The sequence below is a fragment of the Pseudoliparis swirei genome, chromosome 7 (genome assembly GCF_029220125.1).
Source record: "Pseudoliparis swirei isolate HS2019 ecotype Mariana Trench chromosome 7, NWPU_hadal_v1, whole genome shotgun sequence".
NCBI classification, from domain to species: domain Eukaryota; kingdom Metazoa; phylum Chordata; class Actinopteri; order Perciformes; family Liparidae; genus Pseudoliparis; species Pseudoliparis swirei.
Genome location: NC_079394.1, coordinates 18,511,352 through 18,534,344, shown reverse-complemented (window position 1 = coordinate 18,534,344; position 22,993 = coordinate 18,511,352). Strand labels below are relative to the sequence as shown.

General features: G+C 42.4%; 1 protein-coding gene across 1 annotated transcript in view; it reads left to right on the top strand.

Moving 5' to 3' along the window:
* The first annotated feature begins 18,996 nt into the window (after positions 1-18,996).
* The window catches only part of ank1a (ankyrin 1, erythrocytic a), a 38,059-nt gene continuing 34,062 nt past the window's right edge, over positions 18,997-22,993 (top strand). Inside the window, exon 1 of the mRNA XM_056420156.1 lies at positions 18,997-19,125. Coding sequence (XP_056276131.1) covers positions 19,099-19,125 — 27 coding nt within the window. The 5' untranslated portion in view covers positions 18,997-19,098. The remainder of the gene's footprint in view (positions 19,126-22,993) is intronic.

The following is a 22,993-nucleotide window of genomic DNA, read 5'->3' as shown; positions in this document are numbered from 1 at the left end:
TGTCTGCGGTGCAGCAGCTGTTGCTGTTGGTTTATTCTTGGCATGCTTTGGCTACACTTATTAAAGCATGTAGCGTTCATGCTACAGGGGCGTCGCCCGAGTGGTTGGTGGCTCTGTCGAGGTGTCGATGCGAGAATGGGTAATCCGCCGGCTGCTCCGCTTTGCTTGTGCACGTCTCTGGGCTGGCCCCATACAAAAGAGCAGACCTGAAAAGCACCATAATGAGGCACAGGCTCAAAGAAAAGACATGTCTCTTTTCATTTTTCTGGGTGAAAAGAAAAGAGGACAAGAAAGAAAGATGAAAATAAGCCTCACAAATCCAGGTTTCTGGCTGCGCTGTCTCTTTGAGTTTATTGTTTTTATGCATATGTGTTTTATTATGCTAATGAAATATTGGATAAAAATAGTCTGGGATGGAAGGGTAACGGTTTTCAATGGAAAAATCTGGAAAATAAGAGGGAGGGACAGGGGGGGGCCGCTGGATGTCATTGATAAAACCCATAAAGAAATTCAAATGGCTTCTCTCTCCCTCCATTTCTGTCTTCTCTTTCTTTTTGTTAGGACTGAGTGGTGTCTGAACCCAAAATGCAGTACTCCGAAGGCAGGGAATGAGGTAATGCCTAACGAGGCGTTTTAATGTCCAACAAGGCAAAATAGATGTATATCTCTATATATCTATAAATCTACCTGAATACATAAAACTCACAGGCTGTTGTTAAGCATACGTATTCAGGTAGATCTATAAGATATAAAATATACTTAGGGGCATTCGGAAGAGTAGTCAGAGTCCAGGCAGGGGTCACGGGGCACGGCAGGTCTGGAGTGAAAAAAGGTGTCAGAAGAAAATGCAGCAAAGTACTGAAAACAGCTCTAAGCGTCACGGACAGCAACAATGCAAAGCCTTGGTACTTGCCAGGTGAGTCTATGGGATGATCTGGCGAGGAGCAGGAGTGAAGACCGGGTTCTTGTAGTCTCTGGAGTTGATTCTAATTGAGAGCAGGTGTGCAGTGCCAACGCCCAGTCAGCTCGTCACCAGGGAGGAAGGCTCAGATGAGCCTGAGTGGGCGCAGTGGATAGCGCACAGGAACTCCAGCCGCAGAACGCAGAGGTGGCGGGTTCGAAACCGTAACACTTTTCATCTCTTGTTTCTTTCCGAGTCCCAGAGTTCACATAAAACATGAACACCTTGTTATCTCTCCGTCGTGTCATATAGTTCATCTTCAGAGTTTCAACTACAGTAAATGCACAAATAATCCTTTTTCTCTTTTATCTGATTTATCTTCCACGACAAAGAAAAATACTAAAGGGTGACTCCAGATTACAAACCGGTTTTGCTGCAGTCTGAATGTTTACATTTAGTACATTGGTGTCAGTAGGCGCTCGTACCCACGCTGCCGAAAGGCCCTTTAGTGGAAACCGACTCCTCCACTTGTCGCCTCCACAATCCCCCACCAAGTATTCTGAGGAAGACACAAAATGGTACAAGCAGAGCTGAAGATCAGAAGAGGTTGGACTTTCCCTCCACTGCAGATAACATCAAAGCACTGTGTCCTCTTTGTCATGTGACGTTAATCTTGCTGCTTTAATGACCTCTGACCCCCACAGATTCAGGGCAGAGGGTGGGACCAAGAAAAATCAGACAAGGTGGACAAAATAACAGAAACACCTTATATCATATAATTTAATGCAGTAGGCCGGACACAATTTATTTTAAAGTATGTTATTTAAATTCAGTCAGTGCAGTTTAGCATATGCTATTATTTTATTGTGACTGCTATTCTACTTTACTAATGCAATTATTTGTCTCGGTCAAACGTCGTCATGATTCTTTCATTTGGGACATACGTTTGACTAATTTGTGCAGCTGTCTGTGAAGTTAGGGCCCAGTTACAAAAAACAATCTTAGAAAGAGAGCACACTGTGTGTCACCTTTAAAAGTTGCCAGACAGTGACCGTTTTAAAAAGTGTTTGCACGTTATAAGAGGCAAACCGATAATTAGCGACACAAGGATTCATTTGGAGTTGCGCTTGTATCCATATCCTTACTGCTGGAGAATTGCAGGATCTCTCATCGTCCACAGCTGGAGGCCGAGTGGACACAGTGAAGGAGGACGAGCGTGAGTCTGCACATGCTCACACACGAGCTGCACTGAACAGGTCGAGGATGACGCGAGGCCAGATGGAGAGTTAGACAGAGATGGAAAGAAATAGCGTCGAGGTGATGGGTGGAGGTGACTGCAGCATCCTTCCCTTTCATCCCACCTGGTGGGTTCCACCTGTGCTTCTTGAGAAACCAACTCTTCTCTGCTGATGGAGATCAGGCTGGCTGCTGCCAGCGCTCTGCTATGCATTATTTATCAGGATCTGACTTATTACCCTTAGCTTTGAGTGAGTTGTCGGTGAAATACTTTATAGCGCTACACTGCAATGTTAGGTGCAGTATAGCCCCAATTAGAGCTAAATATCAAACCTCAAACTTTTAATTACACATAACTCGTCACCTGGTCACATACGTGGGTAAAGGTTGACATGTAGGGAAGAGAGCTTTGAGTGGTCAGAAGACTAGAAAGGTGCTTTATAAATGCAACACCATTTACTAAAGTGTTTGTTATCGATAGTATCTTATTGGCACTAAGACTGATGTATTCTATATTTATCTCTCGTAGTTTTGACTTTAATGCACTTTTTTCTAAGCATCTCTTTATCTAATGGAAACCACATTAATGTAGCTTGAAATAAGAAATAAGAACAGGATTCTAAGAAGAGCTCCTTACTGTCCAGCACCTCAGTGATGCTGCTGTCTTGTTATAACTCGACTTGATGTTTTTCTTTTCTTCGTAGATGAATAATTTAGTTGGGGTCCATTTAGTTTAGATACTGTGTCAGCCTTTCACAAGGAACATTGGCCGAGTTTGACTCATGGCTTTAGAGCTTTGATTACTCGATGTTTCTCCTGCACTTGAGGGTAATGGACGGAAAGGTGGACGGTGGAGAGAGAAGCTGATGCACTGCGGTGCTAAAACAATCTGATGGACTGATGAATAGGTGTATTTGAAGAAGGTGCTTGGTTCTTAATGCTACAGTTATTTGTATATCACGGCTCCTTTGTACCTTATTGTTCTCACAGAGGGAGTGTGAAGTATTGAGGCAGTCCATTGAGCAGGAGAGCATTGCATCCCTCTGTGGAGGGCTTATTCTCATGAAAGCCCTGTGCTAAGTTTGTTTGTTTTTTAACCCAGCAGCTCAGATATACACGTATACTTATATTTAACCTTCGAAAGACTTCAAATACCTTCATGCTGATTTTGTTGATGCCTTTTTTCTAAATGTCTTTGGCCTTGCAGACACTCTTGAATCTTGCGGATGCATCAAGCATAAATCCCGCTTTAGTCTGTGGTCGTACAAAATGTGGGTTGAAATAAATGAAGTCATGAGATTGCAGAAAAACCACAAGCAGATTGTAAAGCAAGCTTGCACATGTCTCTGTCTCTGGTTATGATGAGTTTCTATCTGATATTAATTTTGTATTTTACTATTTTGTCTGTGCTTATTTATTGTGTGCACATTTAAATCAGACGACTTGATCAACTTCATGTGTCTTTTGGTGTGACTGATGAAGAAAATAGGTTTTATAAATACAGTATATATATAGATATACAGTATATATATATATATGTATATATGTGTATATATATATAGTATATTGGTTTTAATGCAGCTACAGTAACAAACAAAACATGCACATTTGGGTTTTAGGCAGAAACTCTTTTGATAGTGATTCAAAAAGTGGGTTTCATGATGTATTATATGATGTATTTATATTCTAGTCCATTACTCTACTAATTGTTTCTCAAACTCTGGTCCGTTTCTCTGCGGAGGTCATCTGGGTCAACATACAACCAATGATGCTTGTAGCAACACAAGGGAAGTCTTCTGTTATGTCCTATTTCATCAGTGCCCCTTTCTCAGTGGATTACTCTCTAATCATTCTTCCACTGCTCTTTCTCACACTCCTATTCCTTTAATATGAGCCTTCCTCGGACTTGCACTCATTTCACTTTCGACTCCGGTCCTCAGTTTTATCCTCGGCTCTGACTCTGCAGCTGGTACTGGCCAGGATAAGTATGTGGAGAGGTAGCATCTGCCCAGGACTCATATTGGTTGTCTTATGCTTGTCTTAGAGTTTGATGTAAAGGATACACAAATACCAAGAGGCTGCTAGTTAGTTGTCCAGAGTCTACGAGTGTTGTCCCTTTATCCCTCTAATCTACAGCGTAACGCTTTGATTTCCCTGTGTGTCTGTTCGCTGCCCTGAGGCTCCAAGAAGCTCAGCAGCAAATGGTCTGTTACTCTTATCAGCACCTCTCTCCCCCTCCTCCTCCTCCTCCTCCTCTTCCCCCTTCACCCCTCCACTTCATTCCCTGTCATCAGTAGCCATCTGCTACTTTATCCAATTATTCTTTTGAGCTGACACGCTCTGTAACTCGCCACAAACTCTATGTATGACGCCGCTGTTTATCAAGTACACGCACACACACACACACACACACACACGCATGCTCCTCTACATGCACAACAGACAGTGTTCCTGAGCATTTAATAAAGCAAAGATTCTATATAAAGTGCACAATTATGCTTAGAAAGTTAAACAAACTCAAATTTAGCATCGTACTTTCTGGTGGTACATTGTAGTTGCCCCCTTCTGCTTGTTTTGGCTATTTCCAGGTGTCCCAACAGAGAAATGTGGCCTCTGCTGTCAAACTCCGATTCACTGTACCCTCTGTTTCTGTTTCTGTGTGTCGTCCTCCACTTCCCGGTTATGGGTTTGGCAGCTTGTGCATCTGTCTTCACATACATACCTGACACAGAAGGTCCCCTCTGCTTGTGTGAGGGAGTGATTGAGGGAGTGAGTGATTGAGGGAGTGAGTGATTGAGTGAGTGAGTAAGTGAGTCCTTCAGATGAGGAATTGTCCCTCCCTTAAAGGCATGTAGAAGGTTCTTAAAAGTACAGCATCACTTGAGTGTGAATGGTTGTATGCCTGTACATGTACACATTTCTCTCATGTTGTTTTGTTTTGAAGAGGAGATCGACAGTGTTGGTCAACAGTGTTGTGCTAAATGGCCCTTCAATCTAAAATAAATGTAATTTTGCAGTGTCACGATACGACGGCCTGCATCAATGTATCTTAAAAACACAACTCGGATACCGTAAAATTGCTGGCGTAACGTAAATGTACAGCATGACAGGATAATTAATTCCCTACCTTTTGCGATGTCAACGGGGTGTAAATCTTGACATGTAATTCTGCTGCAAAGAGGCAGTGAGTGTCACAAAAGGAGCTGCGCTTGGTTGTTTTTGGTGCTGACACGACAATAGTCAGGAGTAACAGGTGGGGTTTGTTATGCATGTGTGTGTGTGCGTGTGTTGGGGGGGGGGGGCGGGGACTAGAGTGGCTACAGTGTGTCTCTGATCTGATTCTCAACAGATGAAGCGTGGACAGGATCTGATCTGCAACCTTCCCTCTTTCTGTCTGTAAGAGGAAGATGTCTGGGAGATTATCTGTTGGCTGAGAGGAGAAGACGTCTTAGTGCTTTTTGGGGGGGAAGGAACGGGCGCTATCTGGTCACTGTGTTGAGTTTTTTTAATGAATGACCATTTTAGTTGTTTTGTCACAGTATATGTCAGTTAGCAGAATGTTTGTTTACGATACAGAATGCTGAAATATAATAGTGTGTACACCTTTTCTCGACGAATCTCAGTCAGAGGCCAGACTGGGCCTTACTGTGTGTTTTTCTCTCTCTCTGTGTTGTTCTGTTACAGTTTTTTTCGATTGCTAAACGACAGTGGGCACAACTGGAGTCACATGTGCAAAACTCTAACCACAGTCTGCACTACCAACAGTCACCTGAGCTAAACACTTCACATCACCTGCAAAACTCATTCCAAGCAACACAACTCTTAACACATGGCTCAAAACACGCTCAGTGCAGCCAAACACTCTGCACAGCCCTCACTGAGATAACACACACTGTCACTCAGAGCACACTGAGAGTAAAAACACGAGCATCAAACACCAATACAGAAAATACTAACTTTTCATCTTTACAGTTTGAACAATTTCAGTGACTTCAAACAAAGTAATATTTTCTTCAAAGAAAAGAGTGACATTCTTTCACATGATTTATGAATTTTTTTAGAACATAACAATTCTTTAAGGTAAATGAAAATTAGCAGTTTGCTTCAATAGTCTGTAGTAATTTACGGAATTACAGTAATGAGAAAAAAAAGGTAGAAACTAAAAGTACATACTGTAATTCGAACAAATAATTGAGGGGCTAATCCTGCCTCTCTCTAGCATCAGGCCACATGTTGTCATCAACATCACATCTAATGTTCTCTCTTGCCACCTGGGGAAGAACCTTCTGGAGGGCCTTATCAATCCCTGGCAGTCCTCTGGACTCGTGTCCTCACATCCGGCACGCATGGCTTCCAAAAGAGACATTTGGTCATGTGGGTGGTGACCAAACACTTCGTTCACGACATTACATTACATGGTCTATAAGTGGAGCCCTTATTTCATCTGGAATAACAGCTCTTTGTCTTCCTCCACGCATCCCCCTCTCCCTGCCACCCTTCTCCCTCCACGAACACGTCTTCCTTGTTCCATTTCCAAAATGAGTCTTTCTGAGCTCTACCTATATATACTGTAATATATATATACATATATATATATATTTTTATATGTGTGTGTGTTCACTCACAAGTCTAAAACAAGACACCTGCTTAGCCTTTCAGCTGTAATTGCAATCATCAGTGTTTGAAAGGCACAAGGCTGAACTCTATTCCGTTTTGAATGTGTGGTTCACAGTTTTGACAGCAGTGTGTTAGCATTTGAACAAAGTGCTGTAGATCCTCAGTGTTGTGCAGGTTGTGGTTAAAGTCATGGGATAAGTGTTAGAGTTTTGAAAACTGTGTTCAAGCAATGAAAAACAAACTAGAGTTTGGTCCACATGAACTGCTGCTGTGCAGACTGTAGTTAGAGTTTTGCACATGTGACTCCAGTTGTGCCCACTGTCGTTTAGCAATCGAAAAAAACTGTAAAGATATTTGATGTGGTGTCGTTTGTACTGCACACATGTGGTTGCACATTGATGTGAATTCTGGGTAAGTACACTACACTGTGTGTCCAGGTGCCACCTGCACCAGCGTGATTGTAAAGGAATCCCGACCCCCTGCAATGTTGCAGCTGATCCATCTGTGAACCATAAACCATCACCACCCGATCCCCCTCCATTGCCCTCCGTGTGGCGTTGGCCAGCGCTCGTCATTGTATGTGTGATATCCTCGTGTCGTGCCATATCCTGCTTACTCATACTATCCTAACCTGACCTGTTTCCCACGGGGAGAGTTTTGTTGGGGAGGGCGGGTTTGGGCAAGCAAGGTGGGACGGGATAGGGTGGGACGGGGTGGGTCCTCTTCCTGCTCTCTTCCTCCTATCCCTCCCTTCCTCCACCTTGTTTTCTACCTGTGTCTCAATATAATGTTCACATGTTCCTCTTTGAATCCTTCTCATTTTCTTGCCATTGTTTTCTGTCCGCTCTGCTCCTCTCCTCTCTCCCACCTCTTCCTTCCTCCTCCTCTTCTGTCTCTCCGTCTCTCTGCTGCTCTCTGTTGCGATTAACTGGGCTCTGTCTTTATGTCGTATGTCCTTTTAGGCCCACGCCGTGCATCGCTGGCTAATCGATCAGGACAGTAGTGTGAGCTCTGAGCTGCCGGATGGCCAAGGAGTATGGCACTTTGATGATGAAGTAAATATCTGCAACACGTATATCTGGCTTTTACTATTTCTATATATCTATATGTGTATATATATTTATATATATATTCTGTATTTATGACCATCTTGTACCTGTCACTTAAAGTGTGTGTCACTGTTGTTGCTCTGCTGCTGTTGTTGTTGTTTTTATAGTTATCTCTGATTGTTGTTGTGTGTTGCTTATGGTATTGTAGTTTTGGTCCCTTTGACTTTCTAGTGTTGCTGTTGTGCTGTGAGCTGATCTAGTCAGGTGTCGTGGGGTCAGGCTGGAGCTTTTCTTTGTTCCCGTCCTTGCTTGACGTATTGTACTAACTTGCTGATTTTAATTTTTTCATTTGGTTGTTTTTCTTTTCTTTTAGTCTCACATATTGATATGTAACATTAGTATGTATCTGTTTCTATATTCACATCTATATCGGTGTCTGTGATTTCTCTGAAGTTAATGTCCTCAAGCAGCATATTACAAGGCAAGAGTCCACGGGCAAAATATGGATTTGACTCATTTCCTATCGACTGGACACACGTTTTTATCATGGCTACGTATGCTTCAACACAACATACTACACACAACACAGGTTCACAGTAGTGATAATAGAATATAGACCGAAGTATTTTTCCTGTGGGTTCTTCTGATTTATAGAATATGCTTGTGCCATTCGTACCACTGTGTTTGTGTTTAGGATCAAATGAAAACACATGCTGTGTGTGTGTGTGTGTGTGAGCGCGATAGAGGGAAATAGAGGAAATGTGTGAGGTGTCTGTTTTGGGGGACGACCTCTTTCTTCTTATCAGCGTGTTTGTGTGCATGCTTTGTATCCGTCTGTGCATGGCTTCAGACGGTGTCGTAGTATATTTACTTGTGATGTTCGTCTGTGTTGCGTTTGTGCTTCAGTCTGTGTTTGTGTGTTGTGGTGTCTCTGCTGTAGACGTTGTGGTTGTGCCTGTCCTTGCCGGTTCCTATGATCCTCTGTCAGTGTTGTGTTTGTGTATTGTGGCTGTGCCTGTGTTCTGTGAAGTGTTATCTGTTTTAAACAGTCAGGGACGCGTTTGCCAAAGGTTTTATTGCACAGACCTACGAGATAATCTTGAGTCCATTTCCACTCTCTGGAGGAGAGATCATCTAAGTGCAATAAAGCTGCTGGGAAACTTGTTCCTGACGACCCTTGCCCATGATGTTTCCCCCCTCAAATCCTACAAATCCTATCTCAAGTCAAATTACGAAACCTACTCTCAAGATCTCCATATTGATCCCAAATGCTCTGGAGAATTATTGGCTTGACCTTCAACCTCAATGAAGCTGACAAAGTCAAACACATTTAGTCATAGGAAGGTAAAAACATTGGGAGAACACATTTAACACAGAACAAAGCGAACATATAGTTTCCCCCGGCCATCAGCCCAACCCACAACAATATGGAGCAGTCATTCCCTCGGTGATGCTCATGAAGCATTTGCATTGGCCAATTGTTCTTTCCCTTTTTTCTTTTGAATTTTCTTTCACCTTTTGTGTGAATGAGAGAAAAGAATATATTTCTCTTTGTTTGTCTTTATCTGTCAGTTAGGACTAGTGACACCATCCTGTTGGGAGTAAAGACCCAATGCAGACTGTAGACCCAGTTTAAGGTTCTGCAGGTTTAGAAACAACACCAACCTGGTAAGCAAGTGGGACTCACTGCTGAATTAAACATGACAAGAAGTGAGGAAAGGGAAGACATGTTACAGTGCAGACAGAGTATGATGATTGCTGGGTGGGAGCAGAGACATCGAACACCGTGCATGTCCCAGAGTACAGAGACTGAGAACAAGAGTGGTGCAGGGATACATCGTCTTGAAGAGCGCCCTCACCGGCCCTGAGCCAACTCAGCAGTGGAAAACAACAGCAACATAGTCTGCTTCCTAAACTAGTGTTTACTAGAGAGTGGTACAGTGTACCTATATTGCCCACTCCTGCAGCAATTTTAGCTTTTAAATGAGTAAAACCATTTTAAAATGTGTATTTGTTGAAGCTCCATTAATCTGTTCAATCTATTAGAGCAGGGGTCCCCAAACCCCGGGCCCAGGCCCGGTACCGGTCCGCGGCTTGGTTGGAACCGGGCCGCGGAAAAAAAGTGAATAAATAAAGTTTAAATTTTTTTTTTTTAATCAGTCGGAAAAATATTTTATTTTGAAAAAGGACCGGATCCACCCGTGTGTACGTCTGAGCCGCTTTCAGGAGTCTTAAAGTTCGGGTTTAGCAGGCGAGTCTCACGCGCCGAACCCTCTGCTTGCGGCACATTTCAGTGACAAATAATCTTCAAACAGATTCAACCTGCTCAATGAATTCTGTCACTTCAGGGAAATGACAACTGTTTTCAAGTTGGCCGATAAAGTCACTGCTGTGTGGGCGAGTGAACAGCGGAACATTCTACATGTTTCAGACGTTGACCGGGTGGAAGAGGCTTTTAAAAGAGTTTGAGCGGTACTCCAACCACAAAAGACCCGACTGCAACAGAATAGACCTGCAACCCATTTGTAAACAAACCCACCCGGTGAATCGAGCCCGTCCGAGCTAGAAAAAAATGTGCTGGAGATGCAAATGACGGTGGCCTTAAGGGACATTTCACACAACAACTCTGCCTGTTCTAATGACAGCGACCAGAACTCGGTTAGGAGCAGCGGACCAATCACACGTCTGTGTCGCCGTCTCCAATAGCGGCTCGTTGCAGGTATACAAGCGCACGGCTCACACTCATTCGGCGTAATGATGAGTTGTAGTTTTGGCACTATATGCCCTTCGTATAATTGTATGACGTCATTTATATTGCCGGTCCGTGAAAAATATTTCTGACACGGAACCGGTCCGTGGCTCAAAAAAGGTTGGGGACCACTGTATTAGAGGACATTGTAGACAGAAAATGTGTCAACTACAGATAGGTAACGCATGGCACAAACACAAATACAGGTGTCACCTAGCTGATATTTAAACCTGATTATCTGAATAGGTCTCCGTCTTATAGCCTGGAATGGTAACTGTGATGGATGTTTAAAATGGACGTTCATTTTCAAATAACATGTGAGATGTTTACATCCTGATTGCCTGACCTCTCGTGTCTGCCACCCCGCTGGACCTAGTTTTAGCAAAGTTGCTGCCTTAATGGGAAAAACGTCTGCTCATAAGTGATAGAAAATGTCCGAAGCAAGGAAAATAAAAGCTTTTCTTTCAAAGTCCACATTTTTATTGTTCTCAGCTGTGGGAGCATGCTAAGTCAAAAGGCATTTAAAATAATGCAGTCAGCAGCTTGGGGAAATAAAACTCCCAGCAGCACTCAAACTGGTCTCACAAACCACGACTCTTTCCCTGAGGGCTGATTCAATTTACACCAAAATATAACGCCTCATCAAGCGCGCCGTCCCACCCCAACCAAGACAGAATTGTGAGATGTCAAAGGTCTGTGTAAAGGCCGCGTCCCCGTTGCCACCAGTAATAGTTAGTGGGACTGGAGAAAATCCTGTATCATCCCACAGCTCTAATTACCCCTCGGTGTGTCCTTAGAGACAGATGCTCGTGGAGCCAAGCCGCATTCGTCACAGTGCGGCTGCATGGCAGACTCAATATGAAAAAAAAGCAGACGGTCACACTCTACACTGTCACATAAATTCTCCTCCGTCTCAGTTTCCCTTCTCCAGCTGCTCCCCAGCCCACTGTAGATGCAGACTACATTAGGAAGCCCATTCAAGTCCAGCCACCAGCAGTTGGCTGTAATTTGTTTCGGCTAGGGGGGGCAGAGTTTAATTTACATTTGAAAGGCAGAGGCGTATTCAAATAGTGTAACTCATTTTTGTCCCAGAGTTATTGATACAAGCTTCACATAATTCAGATTAAAGGTAGCGGGGGCTTTACTGCTATTGTGCGAAAATGCACAGGTTGTGTAATAATGTCTCAGTTGGCCAGATACCAACTTTAGGAGGAAGACCGGGGAGCAGGTTTCTCCTTATATTGCTGACCCATTAAGAACTGATCTTTTCTGGCTTTTTGCAACAGTGAGATGACTCGTGGGAATAATCTGGCCGAGACAGAAAGCTTTCAATGGAGCCATCCAAATAACTATAACCTAAATGGCTTTATAAACACTATAGTGTTGACGTTATTCTTTGGCTGTAACTAAACACTATTACACGTAGCTGCGAACCAGCACATTTCATAACTCTAGACGTTTCACACTAGTACGAGTAGAAATGGGGCGAGAGCAGAATAAACATGAAATAAAATATATGTGATGCTTTTGCCATACTGTTATGAAATGTGGATATTACCAAGTCAAACTTAGTATAGTAAACTTCCGCCTCATCGATTGATTGATTGATTGATTAAACCTTTTTGACCCTTCCTAAACATTTAACCTTCAAATATATTTCATTATTATTAATTCAACTAACTAGCCTTCAATTAAAATTATTTGGGAACTCTTTTTTTAAGTTATTACTTTGGTTGACCTTTTCGACAGCCCCATTTTGTTTTCTTTATCTGTCAAATAAAAATGTTGAGCCCCTTTAGTTATCTTCAGTTTGAGATTTTGTCTGTCAAATAAAGAGAGAGAGAGAGAATATGAGCAACAAGTAATGTGCATGCATGCGTGCATGAGCATGTGTTTTAGGTGAATGCGCATGGGAAAGGTTGAAGTATACTGCAAAAGAAGTGCTGGTCAGAAAGTGTGAAAACTGTAGAGATCTCCTTTGCGATGGAAACTCTTTCATGCCCACTCTCTGACCTCCAAGTCATCCACACATGTGCAGTGATGAAGACCTGGTGAGCTGTCTGAGTTAACGATATCTGCTCAATGCTCCACTTTTCCAAATCTAAACCTGTACCGCTTGTTTTTCACACAAGCAACCAGAACTTTGCTGTAAATATCTGTTCTTCTGGTAGGTGTAGATGTACCGTCATCATGTTCAGGTTTTAATGTGATTGGTGGAAACACCTATAGGGGCTACAGATTTACCTTGGCAATTAAACCATGCTTTTACTCTATATGCAGGTTTTTTCCGACATTTAAGCACATATTTATTGTGGCATTATAGTTTTACTTTCATGGCCCACAAATAAACCCCCAAAAAAGTGTTTGTTGGTCAATACCAGCGATCAGTGATGTTATCATTATTATATCCTGTGGAGTAACTGAGTGCAGCCGGCTATAACAATAGTTCAGAGTAAACTTCTCAAACAATTCAGTAAGATTTTAATTCACAGGTTGGGGAATCAAAATAATTCTGTCAGAGTATAAAACAAGGACAAAATTATCAGCAACATGATTATGCATTTAAATCAATGTATGGTAATAATAAAAAATTATTATAGTGGTAAAAATGCTTTAGACCCACCTCAACCTGAACCCCTTATTAGGCATGCAAAAGGACCAGCCGAATACTGAACATCGCTTCCTCAACCCACGTTCGGGTTGGAATACCAATCTCTTCTTCAAACCTCTGACTCGTAATCTAAAAAACTGCTTTTCACACCCACTTTAAAGAAGAAACAACTGGGCTTCCTCACATGTTGCTCAGTTTGAGTATACTGCTGCTTGAACTGTCCGCCTGCATATGGAGGGTTGCTGTGAGCTGCATATGTGTGTTGAATGGGAGTGAGCGTGTGCGTTATGCATCTGCATGTACTGCACTGTGAGTGACCGCGTGTGTGGACATGAGCGGACATAAGTGTGTGGGTGTGTGTGTGTGTGTTGATCTGTATTTGAGTGAGTGTTGGAATCTGTATGTATGAAGCAGACAGAGGCAGTGAGGTAATTGAATTCAGTTTCCTAAACTCTCTTTTCACTGCCCTTGTAGTGACTGATGAGAGCATCCTCCTTAATTGCTTATATTTAATATGTGTTAACACGTCAATCTCAGATGCACTTGGCAGCTCAGCATCTGGCACATGAGGCAGCAGATTAGAAATCTTTGAGTGGAAAGCAGCATAGAAAATGTATTCATTGGAAATTAAAAGCTGACTAAACATTGAAGAGTGTACAGGTCTGTCTCTGCTGCAGACGGAGCCTCTAAAGTGTGGATAGCATGATGATTGAAGGTGTGTGTGTGTGTGGGGGGGGGGGGGGTGATGATGATGCAGATGAAGATGCCATCAAGACTGAGGAAGAAGATACTGCTCAAACAATTCAAGCGAAGCACCCCAGGCACATTTATTGAACAGCACAGTTGCCACTGTGCCAGAGATGTCTCACGCGTTGCTTCTGTCTCGGTATAAACGGTAATGACAGACTGCAAGCGAAGATAGAGACGGATTTAAAACCAAGTGCACTTCCAACAATATAATGCAGAGGGACATCCACAGTAAAGAAAGTTACTCTCAAATCTAATATGTTCTGATTAGTCTGGCTGTGTCTCAACATCATGATGATTGAGCCCTAGTTTTATTGTAAGAGCTGTTTGCACTGTTGGCCATCAGCCACCAGCTGAGGCGTCGCCATGTTGAGAGCTGTTACACATGTCAATAAATATGCTCCACCTTTGACCTTTTAATGGTTTAACTTGCGGCAGTATTTATTTTAGTTAAGTACAGTTTGTACAGTGTAGTCTCTTAATCAATTGTTACATTTTAGATGTTTTAAATCGTTTAATTTTAACCATGAATTCTATAAAAGATGTTTGTTTATGTTTGTTATTGATACTATTGTTTACTGTGTTAAACTTTCATTTTCTAGTGTTATGATGTTTAACAAGTTGAATTGATCTTTACCAAAAATGTGACGTTTAAAAGGAATATTGATGAGTCATGATCTGTTTGTTTATATATATGTATATACACTACCGTTCAAAAGTTTGGGATCACCCAGACAATTTCGTGTCTTCCATGAAAAATCACACTTTTATTTATCAAATGAATATAAAATATAGTCAAGACATTGACAAGGTTAGAAATAATGATTAATATTTGAAATATTAATTTTGTTCTACAAACTTCAAGCTCAAAGGAAGGCCAGTTGTATAGCTTATATCACCAGCATAACTGTTTTCAGCTGTGCTAACATAATTGCACGGGTTTTCTAATCAGACATTAGTCTTCTAAGGCGATTAGCAAACACAATGTACCATTAGAACACTGGAGTGATAGTTGCTGTAAAAGGGCCTCTATACACCTCTGGAGATATTTCATTAGAAACCAGACACTTCCACCTAGAATAGTCATTTACCACATTAACAATGTAGAGAGCATATTTCTGATTAATTTAATGTTATCTTTATTGAAAAAACAGTGCTTTTCTTTGAAAAATAAAGTCATTTCTAAGTGATCCCAAACTTTTGAACGGTAGTGTATATACATATATATATATATATATATATATACTATACATTTTTAAAAATCTAAATTGGTCCTAACGGTCAACATCCATTTGGCTAGAATCTACATTGCAGCTGTAACCTCTACCAAAAGGTGTTTTGTTAATTTCTTTAATTCAAGGGTTTTATTTCTATTCTCCATATTTGACTCAGATATTATGATCTGCTCAATAATTCAATTGTATAAGAGTTAGATAAAGTCTCCTCTGTTTTCTCTGCTGATGTGGGATTGTCTCAAAGTCAAATGTAAAGTAAATGTTGATTAAGGAGTGACAACTTTCCTGTTTCTGTGCTGGAAAATGTTTTCAATGAAGCTTCATGAAATGTGTGTCCACTGCAGCTGTGTTTTTGGTGTCCTATGAACCCATAAGGGTTGAGAACATAATGTGCATAACATGCAACTAATCTAAATACCTATCTAGCTACCAATACAACTTTAACCATCATCACATATTGATTTCATCAGTCTGAGGTTTGTCAGGGAATCGATTACATCTCCGTCTCTCTCAGAGGATGGAGTACAGCTATATTCCCAATATATATGTCCCAATTAACAAAGTCATGTTGACAGTAGCAGCTGAAGTCCTCGTGGAGTTTTAATCTCGTGGTTTCAGCTCAGTACTTTAGGTCTGAATAGAGTTTGAAAACATGGGCCTCGTCAGCCATACGTCTGTTAACCAAACAGATTGAGTTATGGTCTGGCTGCTCACATCCTGCCTGACTCGAGCCGGTTAAGACTGATGGTCAGAGCCTTTGTTTTTAAAGTATGGAGTCTGTGTTCTCTGCCAGTGCTGAGATACTGCGTCGACTCAAGAGAGGGAGACATGGAGAGTTGGGAGGACAGATTCTGCCCACAGTGATGCTCATTCGCTCTCATCCTACTCATCTTCACTATGTATTCACTCTCCACTTATGAAGATGAATGGCATCCTGGCTCTGTGCTGACATATTGCCGCTGACATTTTTCTCTGTTGCCTTCATCTTTTCTGCTCTCCTCCCTCATCCGAGTATTTCTAACTCCCTGCTTTTGTCTTCAACAGGTCAGTCTTACGTTGTCACATTGAGGAGCATGTGCATTAGTTGAGGTGTCTTTATGTACTGAGTTTTTGGTAATATGTATACATGGGAGTGAGCCGCTGAATGTGCTATGACATGGGATATGTAATCTGTCTGCAGAGGGAAGGCAGTAACACCCACTCTGTCCGTTCAGAGGTGAGGCCAGCTTAATGTAGCTCGTGAGGAGGAGCTGAAGCACAAGATGAGGAGTTGAAAGTGTGTGATTGTCAGTGCGTGTGTGTATGTGCACGTGTGTGTGTGTGTGTATGTGTGAGTGTTGAATTCTGTGCCAGGGCTGCAGTAATCAGCCCGACCCAGCCCATACCCTCTGTGAAGTGACTGCGGGCCAACACTGCAGAGCATGATGCTGCCACTAGATGGCCGTTATGCCAAAATGAAATAGTACCTATATATATATATGTGTATATGTATATTTATTTGTTTATCTATAAATATGAATACAGATCCATTGAGTGTTTTTCTCTCCCCAAACCAATTCATTTGGAGGTCCTTGTCCAGCAGGGTGAAATCCACATGATATGTTCCCTCCAGGTTATATTTATCTCAACTGAACCGCAATGGCGGTAAAATCAGTTGTGCAAGCTAGCCGCTAGCAATTTCTTACTTATAGGTGGTACCACACTTGAAGTCGTGCCATCATCCTGGCTAACACACCAAGATATCTTAACAACAAATCACTATGTTTTTGGAGTACTTCCTCCTTCAATAGTCTTCAATTAAGATAATCTCGGTCGTTTGGAAATGCTATAGTATTTCCGTTATTCTTTTTGTTTTTTAAGATAGCCCACATTTTTCAACTCCAAAATTCACTTAAACGGACTCGTTGAGAAAAGACAGCTGACACACCATCAGCATTTTTGTTGATTTCTCGCCTGCCTTTGCAACTCTCGTTGCTGTTCTCTGAGACATCAGAACACGGGCAAGAAACCACCACGAGCAGCACACGTGGACATCTGTAGCCCTTTATCCTGCCAACAAGAGGGGCTCGACACGGGGTGCACAGGGCACGTCAATCCCAGACTTAAATTAACCCTTTTACAAGAAAAGGAGTGTGGCCTCTGCTTTATTATGACCTGCAACCTCACTGAGCCCAAAGACCAGAAATAAAAAAACAGTTTTCCATTATTTGTAACAAATATTCTGCTTTGAGTCATACTGTGTGTATTATCCTGTTTAAGTTTTACCACAAAGTTAATTTCCCTTGCTAAATTTTTTTTTTTCAACATTTACGCCTTCGATCTTCTTTTTTATATATTTGGAGGCTTCAAGTTTCCCTCTTCTGTAACATGTGTGTTGGACTACGATCGGCTGCCCTTTGAGTGGCCGAGTCACAGAATCATGCTCATACACACATCTGTTAAACTCCGACTCAAGGTGAGCACTTTGCCCATCCTGCAGTTGAATATGAAAACAGCCTTCTGGTGTCAAACTGCACAAACATCCTTCTGCACATTGCAGCTCAAACATCCAAGTCAAATAACAATAAGCCAAACACATTTTGATAGGAACTTGTGCCACTTTAAAGAGGTCTTATCACGAAGGACCTGATAAGTTATCTTTATCTTCTCCTCAGATGAGTTGAGTTACGCTTTGCAGGCTGAGCCAAAGGTGGTCGATAACAGAGGGGAAAAGATGTAGTCCCTTTCGTCAAAGACCACGGGATAATTTGTCTTTTCTTCATGGACATTATATTCCGTCGTCGGCCGCCCAACATTCTTTGGCAGTGGAGCTCTCATCACTGTCCAAACTCAACACTGTGGACAGGAGAATTGTCCCACGTGATGTTTTTGCACAGGTCACGGTCCAGTGGCGCTGAGAAGTGCGTATAGCCTTTTTTCTACATTGTTCCCTCCTTCCCCTCTCCTACAAGCATTTATCTCTCTGCATGGTTTTTTGGCAGCGATGTGCTTTTCCCAGCATTTAGCCAGGAGAGGGAGAGTGGAGGGGAGAGGTAGAGAAAAGGAGGCCTTTTCAACCACCGAATGACAGACGCTTTATTAAAAGAGGCAGGGCCTTTTGAGAGGCTGGCCCCGCCGCGCTCCCCCCACCCCATGTGTCTGGCCCATTGTCACGGAGCGGTGGCAGAAACCCCCCCGCCAGGCGCTTTGTCACTGTAAGTCACCTCACAGGCTGAAACAGTCCCACTTTGAGAAATCACACCCATTCTCCTCAGCAACTCTATGCGTTTCTTGTATTGCCTGGTCCGTGAAAAAAAAAATGATTGTCTGGCTGTCACTAAACATACAGGAGACACAGAGATGGGCGTGACGTGTGGGGAAGAAGGGATGGGAGAATGGAGGGATAAAGTTAGGGTGATTTGGAGTGTTTGCGGTGCAACACAACCTGAAAGGTGGAGAGGATAGACGAGGTGTAGAGGAGAACATAGAGCGTGATGGAGGATGGAAGAAGGCTGAGAAATAAGATGGAGACGGAAGAGGGGGGGGGGGAAGTAAAAGGAGTGTGAGGTGAAGCTAGAGAGTAAAGCTTGTGAAATGGGAAAGAAATCTCTAAAAATGACCCAGGACGTAGTCAGGAAATGGTGAGTGTGGGGCACCCATTTGTTTTTCTGTGTGAAATGTGTGTCTTTAGATACAGGCAGCATTCCTCCAGAGATAAACCCCTGGGCCCCCCCACCCCACCCGGTCCTCTCAACCCCCACCCTCCACAATCTCTCCACCCACCATGCTTACTCAAGTGTGTGGGTCTGGGCGTGTGCGTACGTATGTGTGTGTGTGTGTGTGTGTCCGTGTTTACGTGGGACGGGGGTCTGCGTGCCCTGTATCGCAGCACTTGCAGGGGGCAACAGAAAAGACAGCTGTGTGTTTGAGAGAAACAGAAAACGTAGGAAAGAGAGAGTGGAGGGCCAACAGGCATGCCAGTCAAGACCGTCACTTTTGGAGTGAGTACCACCTCCTCTTCTTCTAACTTCAGCTCTTTTCCTGTCATTCTCTCTGTCCCTTCATATTATCTCTTTTCGCCTGTACGCTTCTCTACTACTCTTATTGTGTCGCTGTCTTTTTTGCAATGTTTTCGTCTCTGTTGCACTTTCTCAGATGTAGTGCACCTGCCACTGCTGCCATTCTGTATCCTTTCACGTCAGAAAGTGATGGAACAAGACTTTTGTAATTTCATATTTATTTTTGCCTCTAACAGATGAATATTAAGCTTTTTGTCCATCTTGATCAAGCTCTTTTTTTTATTCAGCACATTCCTCTCTCTCTGTTTGCTCAGTGCCATTCCTGTTCTCTCCATCCCGCCACACAAACTTGTTTGGGAGACTTCTCCCTGGCTCCGCTTTCGAGGCTAGCTCTTGTTTTAAACCCTAAATCGGCCCTTGGCTTTAATAGTGACAAAGGAAAATGAGAGACAGAAAGAGATGCAGGACATGCAGAAGTAAACAGTGATCCGGCTTGAAAAGAAAGTGATCCATTACTTGTGAGATACAGACTAACTTGCTGTAATCAAATCTCTGAAGAAGTTATGCAGTCTTAAAACGCATTTCAAGTCATGAACATAACTTGTCCTGATCAAACTTAGTCGACTTAGCCTCCCCAACAGGGGCGGGAGCTTGATCGCCTGGGAGTTCCTTTGAGGGTTGTGATGCATGTGCCTCCAAGATTAGTGTAAGTGCGTATATGTGTGGGTGTGTATCGTGTTCTGTTTTTCCTCCCTAATCTTGTTTTTGACTTAATGTGTTCCTCTGTTCGATGTTCAGATTGTATGAAGTCAACCAGGATTAGCCGTGGTAAGTAAACTAGAGGTCAGTGAACTGAATAGTGGGTCAATTAATGAGATTCTTTCAGTGTGTTTAATCCAGAGAGCCAGCGGAGGTAATGGCAACACATGGCGCTCACAAGGCCCTACTGCCTGGATGTGGACGAGTGCTAATTTTGTGTCAATCACAGTTTACCTGGGAAAATAGAGGAGATGATGCAACTTGAAGAAAAAGGCCTAGTGTGTTTATACGTTATCTGCTTGAGGATGATCGGCAGTCAATGTATCAATGCTGTCTGAAACTGAAAATACCAGTGAGAAGTAGTGGAGGAAGCATTCCATACCAAAGTAAAAGTAGAAATACAGTAGTTTTAAAATACTTACAAGTAATCATTAAAGCTATCTTTAAACGTACAGAAGTATCACACTCAAAGTATCAAAATCAACATTACTTATCATGCAGAATGACCTCCTGGTGTTATACGATAGACCTATATGCATTATAATTGTATTAATATTACTGATGCTTTAACATGCATTTTAATGCTGTAGCTTATTTCATGTACTGTTGGATACTTTAATTTATTACGAAACACATTTTATAAAATTATCCCATTGTTGTTAAGATCTGTTCTAGTCACTCCAGTTCTTCAATACATAAGTGGAGACAATATGTACAATATTTCACAAAAAAATGTACTTTGCTTAAGTGCAGTACGTGATTAAATGTACTTGGTTACCTCCCCCACTGCAAACTAACTGGAAACACCTCTGAGCATTCACTGGGGGGTTTCTATCTATTTTAATAGGCGCAAAGATGAAGCATCATACAATTTACAGATAAGATGGAGAAGGAATTTTAATGTTGACTTTTACAGTGCTAGACTTAAAGTTTTTAGAATTCAGATCAGTCCATGATCTGGGCATATTCCATGATCTACTCCTGCAGACAGTTACATTTTGTATAACTACTGCGCAGTAAAACACGGGGCGTTTACCATATCGTGATCCTCTCCTCCATAGGTTCCAGACTCTATCTCCTGCCTCTGGCTTTCATCCTCTTTGTCACCGCCACAAAAGATCACGCTAACCATGACAATCTCATCTACAGGCGCAGAGGCTGCAGCAGGGCCAGATATAAAGAGACAATCAATGAGTGCGGGGACAAACAGTGGGATATAGAGAGGGGGAGGCTGGAGTGTGAGAAAGTAAATAGTAAAAATGGGACAGGACGCTTTGCCACATACAGAGAATAGAAGCAGGCAGACAGACAGATTTACATACAGACAGACAGGGTTAAGTGTGGGAATGTAACGGCTTCATCCCAGTGACCCGCTCGCTTGCTTCCTGTAAATGTGTCCAACGGTCTCACCCCTCTCACTTACTACGTCCCTGTAGTCGGAGACATCCTGCTCAACCTCTTCGAGCAGTCCTGACTCCTGAGAGACGAAGGCAGAGTTGGAGGACAGGACAAAAAAGCAAGTCAGCATAAAAAAAGTGATGAAATGGCTGTTTAAGCACTCGGTAGTCATTTCCATATCCGTTGTTCAGTGTTCCTCAAAAATGTAGAGAAACAAAAAATAGCAGACGTTATCCAGAGTTTGGTGTGCGCGCGCAATTTATGTTGTTTAAAGTTCAGGAAATTATTGCAAGTGAAGCAGGCATTCTGAACATATAGAGGCCCCTTGTTTTCACTTTTCTGCCGGCTCTATAAATAGCTTTGGTAGAACTTGGTGCTGATTCTGTAAATTCACATTGTTTGTGTGTGCGTGTGTGTGTGTGTGTGTGTGTGAGATAGAGAGAGACACTGTGTCTGTATTGTGACTTTGATGTTAATTTTAATAGAAATGCTGAGGTCATGCTAAGCAGATTTGTATGTCCATGTAAAATCACCCTGGATCTTTGAGAGAGAGATTATCTCTTTGACACTCGGTGGAAGAGCTCCAGCGTTTGGCATTAGCAAAATAATCCTGTCTCTCTCTCCTGTAGCAAGGAGACCTTTTGATGTAGACAAACCTGTCCAGCCTGTGAGAAAGGACATGACATGTTGAAAGCATACTGATCATTAAAGGGATTAGAAAGACAAACTATAAACATTTCTGTTGCACATAATTATGCACATTGTGTTGTTCTCCTTTTTATGAATTAATCTGAGAAGGATGTTTTTAAAATGTTAACCTGTATCTCAAATACATATTAAGACCCTCACCGTGATGAAGATATATAAGAAGATATCACTTTATTTTAAGGAGTCAAGTAATTCAAAATAGTCCCAGACGAGCCTGCTTGATCTATACAATAGTAATATTAGTTGTAATCAAGTATGTCAACATATACAAAAAGCAATAATTTATTGCGCTAGGAAGGGTGGGAAACAGTTTCCACAAAGATGTTCTTGAGATGAGACATCCCAAACAGAGAAGCCTAGCAGCAAGTTCTCTCTGCAATTACATCACAAACACAGAGTCTTTCTACTCTCTCATTCATGCCTCACATTGTCTTACTTCTTCCCCTCACACACACACACACACACACACACACACAACATGTAATCTGATTCCATTCGGAACTGTCACAAACAAACACACAATCGATCTCTCGTGAGAATTCTGAGTTTTCAGGTCTGGTCTTCCGCTTGGTGGCCGGGATGCCGATGCCTCCCCGTGCATACACACTCATACATATACATTGAGGCTTCAAACACTGCAGTCCACCAGTGAGGGGGTGATGATGTCATTCTGTCTGCTGCAGCACCAGCAGAGCAGGCAAGCCAGGAGGAGGAGGGTGAGGGAGAGAGAAATGTAAGAAGCGAAAGGGATAGAGAAGGGAAAGAAGGCAACAGGACAGAAGAGCTGAGCTAAAGACGAGGAGAGTTCAGATTTACCGTGACGAGCTCGGGGAATAATTGGACTTGGGAATTTTGAGCTTCGTTTTGAGAAGCCTTGCGCTGTTAATCTCAGGACAGTTTCACTTACGTTGCACAACAGTGTGTTCATATTGCTAATGTTACCCAGGAATCTGCTGAGCGGGTTATTGTTTGTTTCTTTTGCTCC